Source organism: Leptopilina boulardi, unplaced genomic scaffold, assembly GCF_019393585.1.
Source record: "Leptopilina boulardi isolate dan_hultmark-lab unplaced genomic scaffold, ZJU_Lbou_2.1 LbouV2_150, whole genome shotgun sequence".
Taxonomy (NCBI): Eukaryota; Metazoa; Arthropoda; class Insecta; order Hymenoptera; family Figitidae; genus Leptopilina; species Leptopilina boulardi.
Genome location: NW_026137697.1, coordinates 631,205 through 654,999, shown reverse-complemented (window position 1 = coordinate 654,999; position 23,795 = coordinate 631,205). Strand labels below are relative to the sequence as shown.

General features: G+C 31.2%; 1 protein-coding gene across 3 annotated transcripts in view; it reads right to left on the bottom strand.

The window, feature by feature from the left end:
- The window catches only part of LOC127276664 (nuclear hormone receptor E75), a 164,769-nt gene that overhangs the window by 49,810 nt on the left and 91,164 nt on the right, over window positions 1–23,795 (bottom strand). Inside the window, exon 1 of one of the 3 annotated variants that reach the window (XM_051297264.1) lies at window positions 9,263–9,420. The exons of the other annotated variants lie outside the window; for them this stretch is intronic. Coding sequence (XP_051153221.1) covers window positions 9,263–9,374 — 112 coding nt within the window. The 5' untranslated portion in view covers window positions 9,375–9,420. Of the gene's footprint in view, window positions 1–9,262; window positions 9,421–23,795 lie in introns of those variants that run through there. 3 annotated transcript variants of the gene reach the window in all.

Here is a 23,795-nt window from a genome sequence, read left to right as displayed (position 1 = left end):
TGAATTACAAAAATTTTTTTCATATATAAAATAATTATCACTTTATAAGTAAAAAAATCTTTACCTAGAACCTCGTCTGGAACAATAATAAGTTTTACTAGAACAGCGATATGTTTCACTGAAACAACGATAGTTTTTCCTATTCTAGAGAAACATATAGCTGTTACAGATAAAGATTTTTTTTCCTGCAATTATTGTATTTATTTTGATGCTATAATACTTTTAAATTCCTAAAGAAATAGTCGACTTTCTTTTGGGTTTGTTTTTTTTTTTAAATTAATGACTAGACTCTTTTTCTCTCTCGTGATTACATTATATATATATATATATACTCGTTACGTGAGTTTGAGTCGAGAAAAAAAAATGACGTAACCATAAAAAGTGAGTTCCCATCTTGAAGGGCGTGGATGCTCCTCGTAATTCGAAAGAAGTGTCGTGAAGAAGTGCGAGGTCAGAGTTGCTTTCTCCAGCAATCGAGAGTAAAAGCTGCTCAGGAGAAAGAAAGAAAGAGAGGCTAATATACAAGAGAGCAGGAGAGAAAGACATCACTGAGTCGCAGGAGAAAGGTGAAAGTACTCTCACCTCTATACAAGCAGACTCTCAACAAATTTCTTCCTTTTTTTTTATATTTTCTTTATTCAACGACTCTTCTAATAAAAATCGATAAAAAAAATTCTCTTTTTTTAGTAAATTTAAAAAAAATTTTTATAAAAAAAGTTTTTGTAACATATTTTGGTACAAAAAAGCTTTTTTGTAACTTTTTTTCATAAACAAATTTTCTACAAAAAAAAGTAACAAAAAAAAAACTTTTTTGCGAAAAAAAGAACAGAAGTGTGTCAAATAAAGAATCTCTGAAATAAAAAAAAAAATAAAAGAAGAAAGAAAGATAGATAGAGAGAGAGAGAGAGAATTGAACTTATTTACAGTGGAAATTTGCAATTGACTGCAAATGTAATAGTGAGTGCACAAATACACAGCTAAATGGTCCCCGAGACCCCGATAGCGGACGTAGACCTCTAAGCGACTGGTTTCAAGTCATAGAACACTAAGCTCGAGAGAGACGCGTCCCTGAGAGAGTCTTTGTGAGCATATATTGCGACAGCTTTTAAACCTGGTAACTCAGTGTGTATGTGATGCATAAAAGACTTATGTGTGTATATATACATATCTATTATTATAAAAGATTTTTTACCAACTCATGGTCGACATGTATATTAAACTTCTATATGCGGATCAGGTGTACACCTGGTATTTAAATAAATCTGTCTCTCCTCTAAACAATTCGAAATTAATAGACCTCAAAAAAAATTTTTTTTTTTTTTTTTTTATTAAAAACCTACAATGTTAGAAAAAATTATTTTAATTTAAATACAATTTATTTAATGCAAGTAAATATATTTATTTGATTCAAGTAGCTATTTATTTTATTCAAGTAAATATGTATTTATTTAATCTAAGTAAATCTTTCATTAATTTAAGTAACTTATTAATAAATATTAATAGAACTATTACTATTGAATACCTAAATACTGTAGGTTACGTCCTACTGTAGGTTGTAACTACTGTAAGTTTTAACAACAATTGGTTACATCATATTGTAGGTTGCAACTACTGTAGGTTCTAAATACTATTGGTTATTTCCTACTGTAGGTTCTAACTACCATTGGTTGTCCTATTGTAGGTTGTAATCACTATTGGTTACGTCCTACTGTAGGTTCTAAATACCATTGGTTATGCCCTACTGTAGGTTGTAACCACTATTGGTTACGTCCTACTGTACGTTCTAATTACTGTAGGTTGCGACTACTGTAGGTTCTTGTTGAAATTATCTATTCAATAAATAAATTAGCAGGTGAACTTTATAATGATTGATTTTATTTATATTAAAACAGTAAAAGTTACAGAAATATTTTGAGAAACGCAGTTATCTCAAAGCTGGTTAGCGGAGTACTAACTCATTATGGTCGGTAAAGGACCCTTACCGTAATCGGTCCTTGAAGAGGTATAAATGTACTACCTATTTACAATTATAGACAATTTTGACCTGAAGTTATTTTGGCAATACTCTTTTTACCTTATGCATCTATATAGTTAGTTATGCTACTAACCATGCTACATACCTGAACCATACAAAATATCATTCATTCTACAAGAAATTCAACACTCCCACTTATTTTGAATGGTCTGATACACTCAACATTTCTCTGAGATAAGAAAACTGCTGCTTAGCCAAAGGCTTTGTAAAAATATCAGCTAATTGATCTTTTGACATTACATAATTGACTTCGATTTGTTTTCTGTTAATTGATTCTCTAATAAAATGAAACCGCACATCTATGTGTTTTGAACGTTGATGGAACTCAGAGTTCTTAGCTAATTTTATTGCAGCTTGATTGTCGACATATATAGGAACTGCTTCACATTTTATACCTAACTCATTTAACATACGTCGTAACCAAATTGCCTCTTTTGTTCCATTTGCTAATGCTATATACTCTGACTCTGCAGTTGACAATGAAACTACATCTTGACGCTTGCTTGACCAAGAAATTGGACCTCCGTTTAACATAAAAATAAAACCGCTTCTAGACTTTCGAGTCTCTACGCAGCCAGCATAGTCGGCATCTGTAAAACCTATTAAATCAAGTGTACTCCCACTGTTTCCGAAAATCAAACCATAATTACGAGTACCTGCTAAATATCTAAAAATTCTTTTAACTGCTTGCCAATGTGTCTCATTAAATGAATTTAAAAATTGACTAACGTAGTTTACAGAAAATTCTATATCTGGTCGACAAGTTCTTGCTGTAAACAAAAGTGAGCCTATTGCTTCACGGTATGGAAAACATTCATTTTTATTCTCTTGGCTTTTACACAAATTTAGTCCAGGTTCGGCTGGAACACTCAAAGAATTTGCACTCTGCATACCAAATTTTTCTAACATTTTATCTATATACCCGGTTTGACAAATTTTTAGTATACGTTTTTCTCTCATACGTTTAATTTCAATTCCTACAAATTCATTTGCTTCGTCTATTGTTATATAAAAGCTCTTCTTGAGATAATACAGCACACTATTTATTGCATCCTTGCTTTCACATATCAATAACCCATCATCGACATAAAGGGCTAGATACACTTTAAAATTTTTCACAACACCAATAAACACGCACTTATCACTGCTTATGCTTTTGAAATTGAAACTTTCAAGAAACTTCACAAACTTATGATTCCAGCATTTTGGAGACTGTTTTAACCCGTACAAACTTCGTTTTAGCTTGCACACTAAATTTTTATTTTCTTCCGTCAAATATCCTTGGGGCAGTTCCAGGTAGATATCTTCCTCTAGATCTCCATTCAGGAAGGCAGTTTTCACATCAAATTTTGATATTTCATAGTCTTCTGTTGCTGCAATACTCAATAGTATTCTAATGGACTCGTACCGAACAACAGGTGAAAACGTGTCAAAATAATCTACTCCCTCCTGCTGTGAAAATCCCCTTGCTACCAGTCTTGCTTTATATTTGTGTATTCCTTGAGTATTTGTTTTAATAGAGAAAATCCATTTGCATCCAATTTTCTTTCTTCCTGGAGGAAGCTTAACATAACTCCAAGTGTTATTTTCTTTCAAAGCATTCATCTCTTCTTGAATAGCTTCCTTCCATTTAAATGATTCTGGGCATGAAATTGCATTTTCAAAACTTATTGGAATTATATCAGCTAAATGGGCTACTGGAACACCATAATAATCAGGAGCTTTCAGCAATCGTCTATTCCTCAGCCTTGTTTCCTGATTTGCATCATGTTGAGCTTCAACATCTTCTTCGTTGTTTATTTCATCTTCGGGAATCTCGATTATTTCTTCTTCTTCTTCTTCTTCAGGAACTTCATTTGCTTCTTCTTCCGGAACTTCATTTACTGCTTCCACTTCAGGAACAGCTTCATTATTTTCAATACCAAATTTTATTTCAGATTGAACTCTTCCGTTTTCTTTGTTCAGTTCTTTACATTTTTGATTTCCTTCATGGACATCAACATCACTGCTGATGTAAATTTTCCTTGTTGTTTTGTCCCAAAGTCTGTAGTTCGAAGATTCACCATCATATCCAACAAAGATAACTTTTTGCGATTTCGGATCAAATTTTCTTCTTTTTTCTTTTGGAATGTTCAAATATGCATCCGATCCGAACACTTTTAAATGTGCGATTTTTGGTTTTCGGTTAAACCATTTCTCGAAAGGTGTCATAGTTTGACCTGGCTGGATCACTCTGTTTAATATATAACACGCTGTGTTGACTGCTTCTGTCCAGAGTTTCTTTTCTATGCCACCGCTGATCAGCATTGATCGTGCACTTTCCACAAGAGTTCTGATTTCCCGTTCAGCCCTTCCATTCTGCTCATGAATATAGGGAGAAGAAAATTCATGCACTATTCCATTTTCCTTCACATGCTTGGAAAATGCGCCACACGTGTATTCAGTTCCATTATCTGAATGCAACACTTTAACCCTATTTCCAGTTTGATTAAAAATAAAAGCTTCAAATTCTTTATATTTGCCAAATACTTCGGACTTGTGTCGGAGGAAATATACTTTTCTAAAGCTTGTATATTCATCCTTGAAAACCACAAAAAATTTTGAACCTCTTGGTGATTCAATATTTACAGGTCCACACACGTCTGTGTGTATTTTCTCGCCTGCCTTAAAACAGTTTACATTCTCGATTGAATAATGTGGTTTACGAGTCTGTTTTCCCATTACGCATCCTTCACAAAAGAATTTGTTATTTTTATTGTCCGAAAAATCATAATTTGTTAAAGCTTTACCTGTTTTTACTACAGTTTGAATATTTATGTGTCCCATACGCTCATGCCAAAGCTTTAACATATTCATTTCTTCCGTAGCTACGCAGCATTCCATGGGTATTTTCACTGTAAACAGCATTTGAAACAGATTCCCGTACCGCTTTCCAATTGAAGTCACTTTTCCACTAGAGTCACGAATCTCACATCTGTCTTTATAACTGTGGTATGAAAAACCTTTATTGTTCACTGATCCGATGGAAAACAAATTTCTTCTCAGTTCAGGCACTAAAAGCACGTTTTTCATTTCTCTCTTTAGGCACTGTCCATTTACATTTTCAATAATTGTCACTGTCCCTATGCCAACTGCACTTAACACTTTGTCATTTGCAATTTTCACAACGTGATTTTCAGTTAAAGGTTCAAAGCAAGTAAAAAACTCTTTCCTAAAAGTCATATGCATACTTGCACCAGAATCAGCAATCCACACATCATCATCTTTCGTTGTAATTTTTGAATATAGTACTTGTACATCACCTGTGTAAAGTACTGTCTTCGGTATTGACAGTTCACTTTTACTTTGTATACACTGCACATTATTATTGTTATCACTGTCCACTGCACTATAAACTTCTTTATTATTTGTCACTACTTGATTAGCGACATCACTGATGTATGCTTCTTGTTCTCCTGTGGATTGCTTCTTTCCGCCTTTTTCTGCTTCTAATCTTGCGGGACATTCGCGGAACCAGTGTCCTTTTTCTTAACAGTATGAACATTTTGTCCTTTTTTTAAGGGCTTCAATTTTATTTTTCTTACTTGTTCCCTCGTTTTTCTTGTTCTTTCCTTTAGGTTTGTGGATATTTCTTTTTAACTCGAGTGCTTGAATTTGAAGAGCTATAGATGAAATATTTTCTTCCGTTTCAGTCATCCGCTTGTCTTCACGAATTAATCGAGCAATGAGAGCATCCTTTTTCCTTTCAGCTTTCGGCGTGCATTCCCAAGCCATTCGGAACGTAGAAAATTTGGGTGGTAAGCTGCTTAATAGCTTTGATTCCACTGCCGTATCAGAGGGCTTATCGTTGGCATCTGCAAGCTTTTTACAGATGGATTCCAATTCTTCAATTTGCTGCGAAATTAATTCTCCTTCTTTTATACGAAAAGAATAAAATTGTTCCCACGCACTTTGCTTGGCGTCTTCACTTGAAGTTCCGTATAAATTTTGCAGCTTATCCCACATATCTTTTGGGTTTGAACAGTTTATTAAGTTCGGATGTAGAGCCTTTTCTATAGAACTTAATAAAATCACGGCTGTTTGAGAATTATTCTTCTTCCACTTCTTCCAGTCTGCGAGTTGTGTAACTTTATCGGGTTCTTCTTCTGTTCCATCAACGTGACCTGTCAAATCTTTTGCCTCTAAAAGAAAACACACACTAAATTTCCACATAGGATAATTTGTACCGTCTAATTTTGTTAAATCGATTGTCTCTTTATCAGCCATATTGATAAAGTTTTCACTAGACACACTTTAACACAAAAAAAACGCTTGGAACTTTGAAACCGACGCGACGCGTAGCGTGGCGTCACCGACGCTTAGGAGACGCTTTGCTAATTTTACTTTTAATTCACGAAAAATCGACCACTAGCGCAGTATAAGCGTGATACTGGGCCCATAACCTGTTGAAATTATCTATTCAATAAATAAATTAGCAGGTGAACTTTATAATGATTGATTTTATTTATATTAAAACAGTAAAAGTTACAGAAATATTTTGAGAAACGCAGTTATCTCAAAGCTGGTTAGCGGAGTACTAACTCATTATGGTCGGTAAAGGACCCTTACCGTAATCGGTCCTTGAAGAGGTATAAATGTACTACCTATTTACAATTATAGACAATTTTGACCTGAAGTTATTTTGGCAATACTCTTTTTACCTTATGCATCTATATAGTTAGTTATGCTACTAACCATGCTACATACCTGAACCATACAAAATATCATTCATTCTACAAGAAATTCAACAGTTCTAAATACTATTGGTTATGCCCTACTGTAGATCGTAACTACTATTGGTTACATCCTACTATAGGTTATAAATACTATTGGTTACGTCCTACTGTAGGTTATAAATACTGTAGGTTCTAAATACTGTAGGTTCTAAATACTGTAGGTTCTAAATACTGTAGGTTCTAAATACTGTAGGTTCTAAATACTGTAGGTTCTAAATACTGTAGGTTCTAAATACTGTAGGTTCTAAATACTGTAGGTTCTAAATACTGTAGGTTCTAAATACTGTAGGTTCTAAATACTGTAGGTTCTAAATACTACATATTGGTTATGTCCTACTGTAGGTTCTAACTATCATTGGTTACGTCCTATTGTAGGTTGGAACTACTGTAGGTTGTAACCACTATTGGTTACGTCCTACTGTAGGTTGTAAATACTATTGGTTACGTCCTACTGTAGGTTGTAACCACTATTGGTTACGTCCTATTGTAGGTTGTAACTACAGTAGGTCCTAAATACTATTGGTTATGTCCTACTGTAGGTTCTAACTACAATTGGTTTTCCTATTGTAGGTTGTAACCACTATTGGTTACGTCTTACTATAGGTTGTAACTACTATTGGTTGAAACTACTGTAGGTTGTAAATACTATTTAATTTAAGTAAATATTTATTTCATTTAAGTAAATAAGTACATATTTACTCGTGTATTTTTTTGTTTCAAGAAACTATTAATTGTATTCAAGTCAATATTTGATTCAAGTAACTATTTATTTTATTCAAGTAAATATTTATCTGATTCAAGTAATTATTTATTTGATTCAAATAACTATTTACTGTATTCAAGTAAGTATTTATTCGATTCAAGTAAATATTATTTAATTCAACAAATTATTTTTTTGATTCAACTATAAATATTTATTTGAAGTATTAAATTATTTAAATTATTGGAATCAAAAAAAAAAAAAAATATTTTTTTTTTGGTGTATATGCGCGCGAGTTAAATAGTTTATGTAAGTGTTCGTTCTTGGATAAAATCGAGGTTTTTTTTTACGTAAGAGAATTCGAAACGCAACAGTGGCAACGATATACAAAAATGTGGGCCATCGAATACGAGAGAGTATGTGAAATAATTGTAAGAAATTATACACACACACAGTGACCGAATTTTATTTCGTATTACGCGATATTTATTTATTTTTTTTTATTTTACCCCACCTTTCTTTTTTTAAATTTTGTTACTATAACCTCGACACTTTTTCCCGCCCCCCTCTGTTTATTATCTGTTCGCCAGATGTTTTCAGCAAAATTTCAAAAAAAAAAATTGCGGAAATTTTTTCGAGTACTTTTGTACTCTTTAATAGATATATTTTGAGAAATAAAAGAAGGGTCCATTGGACACTAGTGTAGTAAATAAGGGTTAAAATAGAAAGTCAAAGAAAAAGACAAAAAAAAGGAAAATTAGATTTTGCTTGAAAAATTCTGTATATTATGTGGGGGAGGGAAAAAACAATAGACTATCGATTGTTGCTGGCATCTAGTGGTATCAGTATGAAACTCTTATCCAAGTATATAAGTTCGCGAGCAAGAGATGTCGCTGGCGAATGTAAAGAGCGTACAATGTCAATGCCAACGAGCACGTGAGCTCGTCGAGTTGAATCGATATCCAGAGTATATATAACAAAAAAAAAAAAAAAAAATCCTTCAAAGGGGGGAAAAAAAACAGGGGCTCTTTCTACGTAATCCCTGGATACCAAAAAAGTAATTCTTAACATCCATAATGCGCAGCATTTAATGTCTAACCTCGACCTTGAAATTTTATCCTAATTCTTCATCCATTATCTTAATTCGTTTTTCTCGCAAAGCATTAAAGAATTCAGTAGTTGTTCTTTTTCTCATGTCAATTCTCAAGGACCAAACGCATAGTTATTTATCTTCAAATATATTCTTTTTTTTGAAAACATTGCATTTATCGATAATAGAGTCGTTCCTTTATTTTTTTTTTGTCATTCCTTCCTGGTAGAGACCCACCCGGAAGACCTTTTTTCTCAATGGGGTCCATGGGTAAATTATGACCATAGACCAGAAAACCCATTCCCGCTGTGTTTGAAATGCGGAACTTGACTTTGATTTTTGGTGGAAAAATTGTTTGCAATTTAACTTAGTGACGAAAATATTGTCACGCTCCTTAAAATAAGATTTTTTTTTTCTGAAAAAACGGTTCTAGTTTTGTTCACAATTGAGAAGAGGATCATTGCGGAGAAAAAGATGGGAACGAATTATAGACGTAAATTGTTAAGATGAGTCAGATTTTAGTTGTATGGTCACATTTAGGGATGCCATTGTGGCCAATGTACAAGGTCATGTAAAAATGGGGAATCATGAAAATTTTCAAACTGGAGCAAAAAAAAAAAAAAAAAAAAAAAAAGACGAATTTAATAGAGATAATAACGAACCTTTGTTGATTATTAAAGATTCGTTGGAGGATGGTGTTGACACTTCGTTATTACAATAGTCTTTTTGGGAATTTTTAAAATTTGCACGATAACACTTTGCAATTTTGGACATTATTTTTTTTTTGATTCGCGTGACCGTTTTTAATCAACAACATGCAAGATACTGTTCTGAGTTGGCGGCTTTCACGGGAGGGTTGCTTGGACCATGAATGGAGGGGGGTTGGTGACATTTGAACCCTTTGCGCAAGCGTCAAATTGCCCACGCTTTTCGGGGCAGCTGAGGATACACGACGTTTATATGATCACGTAGCTCGTATATTCTAATTTAACCCTTTTTTCATTTTAAATAAAAAATAGTTTTTTTTTACTCTAACCTAAAAAAATAGCTAATTTGGAAGTATTTTTCCTTTTTTTAAATATAATCAAGGTAATTGAACTTTGTAGATCCTATTTTAAGACCAAGTTTTTTTTTGATATCAAGAATTATATAGGCTCTTGAGGTCGAAGGGTGAAGTCACTTGATATTATTTACAGCAGGAGTTCAATGAACTCAAACGAGGTAATCGATATAGGTCCACCGCAAATGCGCAGAGTCAATGTTCTGCGAAATTTTCTATATATATATATATTTACCCTTCTGGAAGCGCCAATTCTGATTCTTGTGAAAAATAGCCACTTACCTGAAACAGAAAAAAAAAAAATTAGAACTATTTATCAATTTGAAAAAATAAATAAAAATTATTCGTTAAAGCATGTAATTTAAAATTTTTTTGATACCAACTCGGGAGATGTGAATTTCCTGCAATATCGACATTGCAAAATTATAGTGAAAGGACGGTGGCGCCGTGACGCGGTTTTTCAATGAACTTTGTTGTTAAAATGAGCGCGCGCAATCTTATCGGCGAGATTCGCGAGTGTGTGTGAGATGGGATTGGAAATTGTATTGGTGCACCTTGGAAACTCTCACCTATACATAGGCGAGAGAGTTAACAACGACAACGGCCCCGCGGGTCATTGACCGAACGCGAAGAAAAGTGGGACAACGCCGCGCGCGCGAAGCAAACGACTCCAAGAGCTAATGTGCGCGAGGCCTTGAGAAACATTGACGCATGCGTACGTCCCATCTAATCTGTATACATATAAAATCCATTATTTTTCACGCACTTTTTTCCCCTTTCCTTTTTTTCGAAATTTGAAAAAAAAAAAATTCTGAATAAACTCTTTTTATAAATCAATGAGCAAATTTGCAATGCCTCCCTCTTGGCATTTTTGAAATGATATACTTCTTTTACTTTTCATGCATTTCGGTCCAAGATACAAGGGTGTAAAAATTCGAGGTGGGTAAAATTTTTCCACATGGCGCCCATTTTGAATTAAATTTTGAAAATTTAATAATCGTATTTCTTTTTGAAATATAAAAATAGAATAGCAAAAAACTATTCTTATCGAGCTAGAATAAATGTGTTTAATTAATAAGACACATTTAATCCGGAAATTGAGTGGAAGATTTCTAGTGACCGTTTTAAAGTATGTCAACTCTATTAAGTATCAACCCGTGGCTGTTGATTAAAAGATACCGAGTTGTATATATATATATATATATATATATATATATATATAGTGGATAATTCGATTTCACGCACGCCTCTCAAATATTTATGTAATGTTACGCGAAGGGGTCTCTACAATCTCTCTCTCTCTCTTTTTTTTTATATAAAGAATCATGTCGATTTCCGCAATCCAGTTAGTCGCCCACTTATTTAGAGAATTACTTTTTATAAATGAAACTAATTAACTCTCACTTAATTCTTCCTGTTAAATTTTTAGAGAAAAAATATTTCCAAATCACTCTTTGTTTTTTGTCTTGAACAAATTTTTTCTTTCAGGTTAAGTTAGGTTAGCTTGGATTAGTTTAAATTACGTTAGGTTAGGTTAGCTACGAACCTACAATAGTTACAATAGTTACGTAGGACGTAACAAAAAGTATTTATAACCTACAGTAGGACGTAACCAATAGTAGTTACGACCTACAGTAGGGCATAACCAATTGTACTTAGAACCTACAGTAGTTCCAACCTACAATAGGACGTAACCAATGGTATTTAGAACCTACAGTAAGACATAACCAATATTAAGTATATAGAACCTACAGTATTTACAACCTACAGTAGTACGTAACCAATAGTATTTATAACCTACAGTAGGGCATAACCAATAGTGGTTACATCCTACAGTAGGGCATAACCAATAGTATTTAGGACCTACAGTAGTTCCAACCTACAGTAGGACATAACAAATATGTAGTATTTAGAACCTACAGTATTTAGAACCTACAGTATTTAGAACCTACATTATTTAGAACCTACATTATTTAGAACCTACAGTATTTACAACCTACAGTATTTAAAACCTACAGTATTTAGAACCTACAGTATTTAGAACCTACAGTATTTAGAACCTACAGTATTTAGAACCTACAGTATTTAGAACCTACAGTATTTAGAACCTACAGTATTTAGAACCTACAGTATTTAGAACCTACAGTATTTAGAACCTACAGTATTTAGAACCTACAGTATTTAGAACCTACAGTATTTAGAACCTACAGTATTTAGAACCTACAGTATTTACAACCTACCGTAGGACGTAACCAATAGTATTTACAACCTACAGTAGGATGTAACCAATAGTAGTTACGATCTACAGTAGGGCATAACCAATAGTATTTAGAACCTACAGTAGTTAGAACGTACAGTAGGACGTAACCAATAGTGGTTACAACCTACAGTAGGGCATAACCAATAGTATTTAGAACCTACAGTAGAACGTAACCAACAGTGGTTACAACCTACAGTAGGACGTAACCAATAGTGGTTACAACCTACAGTAGGGCATAACCAATAGAATTTAGAACCTACAGTAGAACGTAACCAATAGTGGTTACAACCTACATTTGGACATAACCAATGGTACTTAGAACCAACAGTAGTTACAACCTACAATAGGACGTAACCTATGTTAAGTTAGGTTAGGAATACTTAGGTTAGCTTAAGTTAGAAATTATTAGGCTAAGTTGAATTATAAATACTTAGGTTACGTTAGTTTAGGAATTGTTAGGTTAGGTTAGGATTAATTTGAAAAATGAAGGAAAATATATAACAGTACCGTTAGAAAGAGTTTTTTTGTGAAAGTTTTCTGCTATAAATGCAATCCTATAGTGCACTGTCTACGAATCTATGAGTTGGTACACCCAACGCAAGAATTGTGCAATCAACAACGGGTTACATAGTCTATTTACCAGTAGTATTGCATTTCAGGCATCTTAAGTTACGTGGGTTCTCTCTCTCTCTCTCTCTCTCTTTCTATTAAAGGCAAAAAAAAAGGGGGGGTGGGGGGGTGGGGGAACAGACCATTTCCATTTCGACTGAATCGATTACGTTTCTAATTTTGTAAAACGTTCACGCCCCGTTGAACCTTTCATGTTATTCGCAAATTCATGCAGTTGTAAACGATATAATATGTAGGGTATATGTGATATGTAATCGGGTTACGCAAACAACTGGAAGCAAATCTATGAATGTGGTGGTGGAGGGCCACTGAACGCCCACACACGGACATCGTCCACCTGGAAATTATATACAACTAGACGTATATCTATTATTATCTATATAGATAAAATGTTACATTTTTTTTAAACTTATCTTTTTTTCCATATTGATTTCTAGATATATTTTTATAAAGAATTAAAAAAATCTATTATTTTATCCAAAAATATTTTAATTTTTGTAAATATCAACTGATTTGAAAAATAAAGAAAAGTTGGGATTTGTCCAGCTGAAAGGGGAAGAAGCTGGGGGGAAAACGAAAATACACCCGGGAATCATGAACAGTGGCAAGATGGCGGATCTCTGTCGATGTTGACCGAGTTAGAGGTCGTCGAGAGTTCATTGGCCTCTCATCCACCCCCGCGGATAGGTCGAAGGGGTGCAAAAGGAGTGTGGGCTCTGACGTCAGAGACACGTGGCCTGGAGAAATTGGGGTCGAGGGATGATGGGGGCAAAAACCCCATTGGGGGAGGGGGGGGGGTGGGAGATGATGACGATCGACAATAATGACACACAAATGCAATTTACTTCCATGACACGTTTACAAACCAATTCAAAATCCCCTTGGATAAACTACTAAAATCTTATTTTTCTTATCAAGAGGAAAATATTGATTTATAGCCAGAATAGTGCAATCTCGGTCTGTTGGACCCTGGGTATTTATTATACTTTCTAATCTAATTAAAAATATATACGATTTTTTTTTTTTTTTTGTCAATTTTCTATTTTTGCGAGGTGATAAAGCGTTTGGCATTGCTGGCGTCAAAAATGTGGGCAGTGATTGTGATCGCGCAACAATTTCCTAACCAAAGTGAACGAAGGATCGTCGCGGATCGGCGACCGCGTCCTTCGAAGCCGGAATCGGTCGCAACTGGTTCATCGACATCAAATGAGGATAATCGTTTTGTATACATATATATATGTGTTCGAGGCGCGTGCGCCTTACGACACACATTTTTTTTTTCTTTTTCAAAATCCTATTCAAACTTACACAATAATTTTAGATATCATTTAATTGATTGAGGGTAAATTTTTTTTTCTAACATGTACAATCTGCATAATAGGCAGATTGATTATTGAAACAGAGAGTTTTATTAGATTTTTAAAAAAAAATTTATTTAACGTTAAGAAAATATATTTACTTGAATCAAATAATAATTAAAAAATTATTTATTTGATAACAGTAAGCAATTATTTGAATTAAATCTTTTTTCTAAAATTATAATTGGAAATAAAAATAGAAGTTTGTATCGAGAAAGTGTTTTTTTGGCGGGAAATAATAATAATTGTTACGATTTTCCCCAGTAGAAAGTAAATTAGGATCGTGACTGCGCAACAAGCGCGGGTGAACGTGAAAGTCTTGTAATTTCACACGATACTTTCCAAGTATATAAGAATTTAGAAGTATAAACGCGAGGAGAATACAAGAATGGAGAATAAAATCTCCTACTATTACAGAAAGTGTTTTATTGAAAGAAAAAAAAAAAATTTTATTTTTTGGTTTCTAAAAATTCATCTTTAGAAATATTATAAAAGAGAAAATATGTAAAAAATAATGTTTTTGGTATTTTTAGAATGATGTTAAAAATTTGTGGTTATAGGAATATGGTGGGACAATGTTATCGCTGCCATTTGCGAAACGACGAATCAACTCCATAACGTCCTTCGACCCTTTAAAATGAGGTCGCTCCAGATACAGTTGACCCATTCATATTGCAGTCAAGTTATACTGAACCAGGTAAAGCGAGAAATCTTTCACCATCTAAAGTCTTATTTTATACACGACGACATCCCTATTGTTATCCTCGTTACTATTTTAATTAAAAAAAAAAAAAAATAAATAAACTTTTATTAAAAATTAAATTTTTATAATTAAATTTTTCTATTAGAAAAAAATTCAGGGACAAAAAATCAAAAATTTAAAAATCAATAAAATTTCTATGTATAAGAAAATATTGAGAAGTAAGATTACTATTTTTATGACCCTCTGTGATAAAAAGGAGTTTATGTTCCTTTTATGAGAAAATAATAATTTTGCGCTCACTAGTGTCCTAACAGTAAATTTTTTTTTTTTTTTTCTCTGTGTCCCCGAGGATAATAAAAATTTGAGTGCGAGCTGCAATTTGCTTATCCCTAACGGCCATTACCTGAAAAAAGAAAAAAGGCAAAGGGTTTTTTTTTTTTTTTTTCCCGTTCGTTTTGCTCATCATAAACCAAAAGAAAGGTTAACTCGACAAAATTAACTCTACTGAATTTAAAAATGTTTTCCCCAAAAACCAATTCTTTCTTTTCGTTTTCTAATATTTTCCGCAACCCTATCATAAAATACTCGCAAGTCAAAGGATTAGGGTGACCGTTTTTTTTTTTGGGTCACTCGGTTTTTTTTTCCTTCGTCCTTCGACAATTTCTACGGTAAAATTTTCCTCTATCTTTTTACAGTGTATTTAACAAAAATTTTCAGTCAGTGGGACGTTAACGGAAAAAAAAATATATATATTCTCAATTTATGAAGTGCAATTTAAAATAATAGAAAAAAAAAGGTTCTTTCCCCTTTTTTTCGAACGGGGTTTTTGGTGAAAAAATAACAGAAAAAGGAAGGAAACCGTTTTTTTTTCTGTATCCATAAAGTTAAAAATTTTTTTTCCCGTCTTAGGAAATAATTCTAAATTATCTTTTTTTTTTGACGAATGAAATAATTTTTGTAAACCGAGTATAAAAAATAATAATTTAATAAAAAATTCGATCTAGTTATTTATTTTTTTTGAAATTAATGGAAAATAATAAATATAATGATGAGAGAGAGAATAAAGCGTGAAGCCTAATAAGAGTGTCGAGAAATACTTGGTTTTGATGGTTAGGTTATATTTGTAGTGCGCGAGCACCGAGGTCAAAAGTTCGTTGACCGACTAGGGTGCCACTCACCCTAACTGGGTCAACTTTGCCTCCCCCCCCTCACACCACCCCCTTTTAGAGGACCGCCCCTTCTCCTAACCCCCCACCCCCCGAAAAAACCAGTGCTTACGTACCCATCGTTCTGCTATTTTCGCGGGCCATTCGGCACTGATATACATATATATATATACACTCCACCTACGTTTAGTGGGATAATTTACGTTATTGAGGCCATCCACCTTGCAAATCGCTCTTAACGCTTTACTTTTGCGTGCGCGAGTTCAAATCTTATATTCTCTCATCGGGGCAAAAAAGAAAAAAAAAAAATTCTTACAATTCGATGAGAGAGGTACTATGACGCACATCCTACTTTTCTACAGATCATCCTTTTTTGAATCCCCTTCAACCTCCTCGTATAAATTTTTATTTACTCTCTAAATCTGAATTGGTAACAATTTTTTAATTAATTTGGATTAGTGACTTATTTTTTGCTTTTGAATTAAGTAAATTTTTTTTAATTCAACAGTAAAATAATTTTATTTTGTTTATTACATGGAAAATAAATTTTCACCTAAAACAGCTATAAGTTTACGTAGCTGAAGTACGCAACGTTTATGATAAACGATATTTAAAAAAAAATAATTTTTTAAAATGAAAAATTCTATAATTCTAAAAAATATTTTTTTATAATTTGTTGATTAATGAAAACTATATAAGGACAATTTTTTGGGCAAAAAATTAGAGAATTGTTCATTTTAAAAAATTATTTCTTTAAAAATCGTTTATCATAAACGTTGCGTACTTCAGATTTTGTATAAGTTTCACTGCAACAACGATATATTTTACTAAAACAGCGAAATTTTTCGCTATTCTAGATAAACATATCGCTGTTTTAAATAAACATTTTTCTTTCGTGTACTATTTATTATTTACTATTTATTGCTATTAATAAATTAAATAAAATAATAATCAATAAAAATAGTAAAATATATTTTTTTACTGTTGAATTAGTAAAATTTAACTAATTCAAAAGCAAAAAGTGAGTCACTAATTGAAATTAGTTAAAAAAAATTTTACTAATTCTTAGAGAGTACTTATAAATTCATATTTTTATTATTTTTACTAGAAAAGGAATTATTTTAAATTATTTTCAAAAAAATAGGTTATTTAAGGAAAAAAATTTAAAAAAATAAAAATAATTTTAAATGGAAAATTTTTTTAATTCAAAGAATTTTGTCTCGTTTATTTTTCAAAAAAAAAGTGCAAACAATTGACTGGTAAAATTAGAAATTGATTAAAAAACAAAATATTAAAAACGTAGTATTTAACACCAGTTTCAAAAGCTAATTCTAAATACATATAGTTTTTTTTTTAATTCTATTTTTGTTTCTAATGAAGATCAAATTTTAAAAATAGAAATTTTCATAAAATCTAGCACAAAACAATATTATGAATACATTATTATTATTTTTCAATAAGAAGATATTTCAAATTTTATATAGCAATATGGGATTCTTTTTCTTTGTATTAGAAATATTAAATTAAAAATTTTTTTTATTAAATTTTTAAATTTTAAATTGTAATTGCATTTTTTTTTAACTATTCAAAACATTTGAATTGTTTTTTTTATATATATATATTTTTTTATATATTATTCCATGAATAATTATTATTTGATTAAAAAAAATTTAATAAATTAATTATTATTTGAGTCAAATGGTATTTTATAAATACAGAAATTATTGTTCTAAATGCAGTTTATTTAATTCAATTATTTGATTTCAAAAAAAATTATTTGGTTCAGGTAAATATTTATTTGATAATAGTCAAGTAATTTATTTATTTGAAATAAAAATTTTTTTGGTTCAAGTATAAATATTTATTTGAAATAAAAATTATTCGGTTCAAGTATAAATATTTATTTGCTAATAGTTAAATAACCGATTATTTAAATTAAATATCTACTAGTAGGATGCTACTAATAGTACAATGCTACTAAAAGTAGAAAGCTACTAATAGTAAAAATCTACTACTAGCACAAAACTACTAGGAAAAAGGCACTAATAGTAGATATTTACTAGTAGGATGCTACTAATAGTAGAAATCTACTAAAAGTAGAAAGCTACTAATAGTAAAAATCTACTACTAGCACAAAACTACTAGGAAAAAGCCACTAATAGTAGATATCTACTAGTAGGATGCTACTAATAGTAGAAATCTACTAAAAGTAGAAACCTACTAATAGTAAAAATCTACTAAAAGTAGAAAGCTACTAATAGTAAAAATCTACTACTAGCACAAACCTACTAGGAAAAAGCCACTAATAGTAGATATTTACTAGTAGGATGCTACTAATAGTAGAAAGCTACTAATAGTAAAAATCTACTACTAGCACAAAACTACTAGGAAAAAGGCACTAATAGTAGATATTTACTAGTAGGATGTTACTAATAGTAGAAATCTACTAAAAGTAGAAAGCTACTAATAGTAAAAATCTACTACTAGCACAAACCTACTAGGAAAAAGCCACTAATAGTAGATATTTACTAGTAGGATGCTACTAATAGTAGAAAGCTACTAATAGTAAAAATCTACTACTAGCACAAAACTACTAGGAAAAAGGCACTAATAGTAGATATTTACTAGTAGGATGCTACTAATAGTAGAAATCTACTAAAAGTAGAAAGCTACTAATAGTAGAAATCTACTAAAAGTAGAAAGCTACTAATAGTAAAAATCTACTACTAGCACAAACCTACTAGGAAAAAGCCACTAATAGTAGATATTTACTAGTAGGATGCTACTAATAGTAGAAAGCTACTAATAGTAAAAATCTACTACTAGCACAAAACTACTAGGAAAAAGGCACTAATAGTAGATATTTACTAGTAGGATGCTACTAATAGTAGAAATCTACTAAAAGTAGAAAGCTACTAATAGTAGAAATCTACTAAAAGTAGAAAGCTACTAAAAGTAGAAAGCTACTAATAGTAAAAATCTACTACTAGCACAAACCTACTAGGAAAGAGCCACTAATAGTAGATATTTACTAGTATGATGCTACTAATAGTAGAAATCTACTAAATAAATTTTTATTTTCCTTGTATATTTAAAAATTCCAATTTTTTTTAAAAAATATTTCAAAAAACCAAAAAAACACAATTGAAATATCAAAAAATTAAATGAAAATTGAATGGTAATAAAATTTTCCCCCGAATGTTATTCGAGTCCTCATTTTCTGGTTTATGTGTTTATAGAGAATTTTGTGGAATACGTGACGCGTAAAGAGAGGGTGGTGGTGGTGGTGGTGGTGGAGGAGTCAAATGGCACTCATGAGGTGAGCTTGTCGTTTCCCGGGCAACAGGAATGAAGAGACCGGGAATATTCGAAGGACTATAAACTCGAGGAGCCGAATTTCAGGGCATCGGAAAGTAGGGACGAGAGGATAAGGGCAACAGCGAATCGACCCAAATGGGACAGGGTGTATATTCATATATATGTGTATATATATATATAGTTAAATATATATATATATATGTATATCTGTATATATAGATACAGAAGCTAGAATATCTGGAGCACGGGAGACAGGTTGGTGGAAATCCTATACTTAGAGCAGAGTTTAGAGTGGGGGATGATAGGCGATACTGGGTTCCCGGTGGGTCAGAGGTCATTGACCCCTCAGCTTCCATCCCTTGCACCCCCCCCCTCCTCCTCCTCCTCCTCATACACATTTTGTTAGGTGCCTGCCGAGTTAGAATAATTGTCGACGCTCAATTTACTCTCCCTGGAAAATAACAATATTCTCTTCTCTTTCATTAGAAAAATTTCCATCGAGATTTCCATTATTGTTTTTTGCACTATTTTCATTTTTATTTTATTGAAAATGAAATATTTTCAAATTTTTTTTTTCAACACACGAAAATAAAATATTCACCTGGAACAGTGAAATATTTCACTAAAGTAGCGAAAGTTCTTTGCTATTCTAGTGAAACATTTCTTTTTTTGAAAAAGAAAGAAAAGCAAATATTTGTATAATGTAATTTGAAAATAAAAATTTTATTTTCAATTCCGCGATAAGATTTGTTTTTTTTCAACGAAGAAGTTCAAGATCTTGCAAGATAAAAAAAAAAGCAAAGAGTGATAAAAAAAAATTTTTAACATTTTATTATACCTACAAAAATTTTTTTTTTCTGATGCTGCGGGCAAGAAAGTGATTCCGAAATCATAGACGAGAGGGAAAGTCATCGAAAGATCGAAAAGAAAGTGAGAGGAAGAAATGAAACTTGTATCATCAACGCAAGAGAGTGTAAATCGTTTCCTGAGAAAGGTATAATACAGGAGGAGAGAGAGAGAAAGAGAGAGAAAGATCATTCTGACCCACTGTTTCCCTTTCGACGGCATCCGGACTAACCGCCTTCACTTCAGCTTCCTGGTTAAACCACTCTTGCTTTCTTATTGACCAATCGTGATTCCCTCTAAATTCTCCTTCAGAAAATATATAATTTTTTTTTGTCCTTAATTCCAAATCTTATTTACACATTTGTTAAAAAAAAAATTAATATTTCTTTTGAATTAAACTTTATGAATTATTGAAATGAATTCGATCTAATAAAAAAAATTGTGGAGATGAATCTGAATAAAAGAAGTCGCGACCCTAATGAATGAGGGGAAATTGATTCAGTTGCGTAAGGCAATATATAAATCGGTAACGGCACATTTGTTTGTCAGCAGTTTTTTTTTTTTATTTTATTTTTTTGCAATGTGTACAACGGATGGAAGCGCACGAGCGCTTCTGATAAGAGTCCAAATGCGAGTGATAAGAGCCACGACCTACTTGGAGGTTATTCACCTTGGAGCGTCGAGGGCGATGCTCACAACTCACGCAGAGGGCGAGCGGGAGGAAAAAAGGGGGGAAGGGAAAGAGGACAGCGAATCAAATCGATTCCTTATCGCAACTTTTTTTTTTATTTTTTTATTTTTTTTTTTTAAAAAACCACTTTAACCCCACTTGTATAATATTCTATAATATCAGAAGGGGAAGAAATTATTTCGAATTTTCTTGAGAGACTTGAAGTTTCAACATCTATGTACCACAATAGATTTTTATATAGAAAGAGAGATACTTTACTCAATACCCGAGAGCTTAAAAATAGTTTATGAAAAACAATTTTACGCTCTGTTTATTGACAAACAAATTTTTACACGCAGCTTATTAAATGAAATTATGTATTTGTATTTCTAAAAGAAATTAAAAATTTTTATTTGCAAATAAATTTTATTTGATTTAAATAAAAATTTATTTACAACAACTAAAATTTTAGCCCAAATAAAAAAATTACGAGACAAATATACGTTTATTTAATTCATATATATATTATATATTTGTTTCAAATAAATTTCCAATTGCTATTGTTTGAAAGTTGTAATTTATATTTTTTTTAATAACGGAAAAAAATAAATGGATCTTTTTAACGTGACCTTCATTTAAATTCAAATTTTATTTTAAAATATTCCTTTTTCGAAATTAATCATTATTATGTTGATTTAGAATTTTCTGCTTTTTCATTATAAAAAAAAAAAAAAAAAAAAAAAGTATTGTCATTGAAATTATATTTCAAATTGAAAGGAAAATTTTCAATAGTCGAAACTACGATACAAAAAAATTCATTAAAATTATCAAATTTAATTTTTTTTTTAATAATTGAAGTGGTATTTATAATAATCCAATTATAAAAAAAAGTGAAGTTTTTATTGAAATCAGTTGTGTGGAAAATTTGCTAATTGGAGAATGGAGTGCATATAATTGGTAAATGTTTATATTTAAAAAAAAAAAAAAAAAATGTAATCATGATTATTAATCATTATTATGTCAGTTCACTTTTTAGTTTGATTAAATAAATATATTTTTATTATAACAATAATAATAATAATAATTTGACCCCGAAAGGTTGAGTGTCAATGAACTGGATCTCGATTTAAAAAGATTATATTCTCTCGAAAAATTTATATTGAGTATTATAAACTTTACTTGGTGAATCGTTTTTCTTGTGATATAGGGGAGGGGGGATAAACATGATGATCGAGGACATAAAAAAACCGGGAGGAGGCCAGGCCAATGCCCGAGCCAACTTTTGAGGTTAGCTGAGTCGTCAGAGCCTCATCGTCAGTGCCATGCAATAAGAAAAACATTCGTCACTTTCAAAGTGATTTCGACAGTTGCTTTTTAATGATATTGCATACATATATATATACACATGTACATAATATACAATATTTACCATCCATATGTAAAGAAAGTCAAAAAAAAAAAAAGAAAAGGTTTGCTCTTTTTTTTCGAAATTTTTTCAGCCGCAAAAAAAAATTCTCCTAAATCTCATCCAACGGAAACTGTTTCTAAATGGAAAATTTTATATACATATGTATTGAAAAAATAGTTGACTCCCATGATGAGGAAAAGAAAAAAATTTTCTAACAACCGGAAAATATTAGGAAAATGAAAAATTTTTTTGTATACAATTTAGAGAGACAAATGGACCAGGAAGTAATACGAAATAAAAAAAATTTTCTAACATCCACTAGAAAAAAAAAAAAAAAAAAATAGAGAAAGAAACCCTTGTCAAATGACTCAATTTTTTTTTTGGTGTCAAGCCATATTTTAGGGCTGCAATAAAACTAGAAGAAAGATTTTTAAAGATTGTAAAACATCTGGTGTAAATTGAAGGCAGTTTATAAATAGAAATTGGAAAAATACAAAAACGAAATAGTTGAAAAATATATTCCCCTTTTACTATTAAAAATCCTATTAAAAATTCAGTTAATTTATCTTAAAAAATTGAGTTCATTTTTAAATAAAAATTAACTTACAAAAAAAGCGAGTAACTGAAAAAGAAATAATTTAATCGCTTTTATAATAATTCATGTTACATAGAGTAACCATATAGTTTAGTGAAGTTATGAATAATTTTCAAGTTTCGTGGGTTTCTTAAAAAAAAAAAAAGGAAAAAAAGAAAAAAAAGAAAAAAAAATTAAATCAAGAGGTCAGAAGTTACGTAAAAGAGCAATCCGGGTTGCCTACGTGCTCCAGAACAGGAACTCGGGCACAAGGTGCATGAACTCGCAGATTTCATGTTGCATTATACTGCATAGGCAACCTGATTTACTCTCACCTAACGTGCTCCAAATTATTTTCCCCTGAAATTTCAAACTTAGCATTGAGAACATTACGAAACTCTTAACTGGCATTTAATGCAATTTATATAGAATACATTTTTTTTCCTTTTCATTACATGTAACTATATAACTCAGAAATCGTTAGCATTATTTATAGATATTTATTCACAATCGAGATAATGTCTAATAATTAATAATAATAAAAAAAGCAAAATTATTAACATTATAAATTATTATAAGAAAACTAAATGTTTTTAGTAATTTATATTAATTGTAAAGGTTTCATATTATGATATTAAAATAAAATTTAATGCTCTTATTTTAATTTTATATTTCAGCTTATTTTAATCGTATTTTTTAGCTTATTTTAGTTTATTTAAATTATATATTTTTACTTTAATTTTATATATATTTTATTTCAGCTTATTTCAATACTAAATTTTAGTTTATTACTCGGTTTATTACTTATAAGTAGTAGAAAACTGCTAGTAATAGAAAGCTATTAATGTAGAAATCTACTAGTAAAAAGCTACTAATAGTACGTAACTACTAGTAGAAAGCTACTAATAGTAGAAATCTACTAAAAGTAGAAAGCTACTAATAGTAAAAATCTACTACTAGCACAAAACTACTAGGAAAAAGCCACTAATAGTAGATATCTACTAGTAGGATGCTACTAATAGTAGAAAGCTACTAAAAGTAGAAATCTACTGGTAGTAAAAAGCTACTAAATGTAGAAAACTATTAGTAAAAAGCTACTAATAGTAAGAAGGTACCAGTAGGAAGCTACTAATAGTAGGAAGGTACCAGTAAAAAGCTACTAGTAATAAAAAGCTACTAATAGTAAAAATATACTAGTAGAA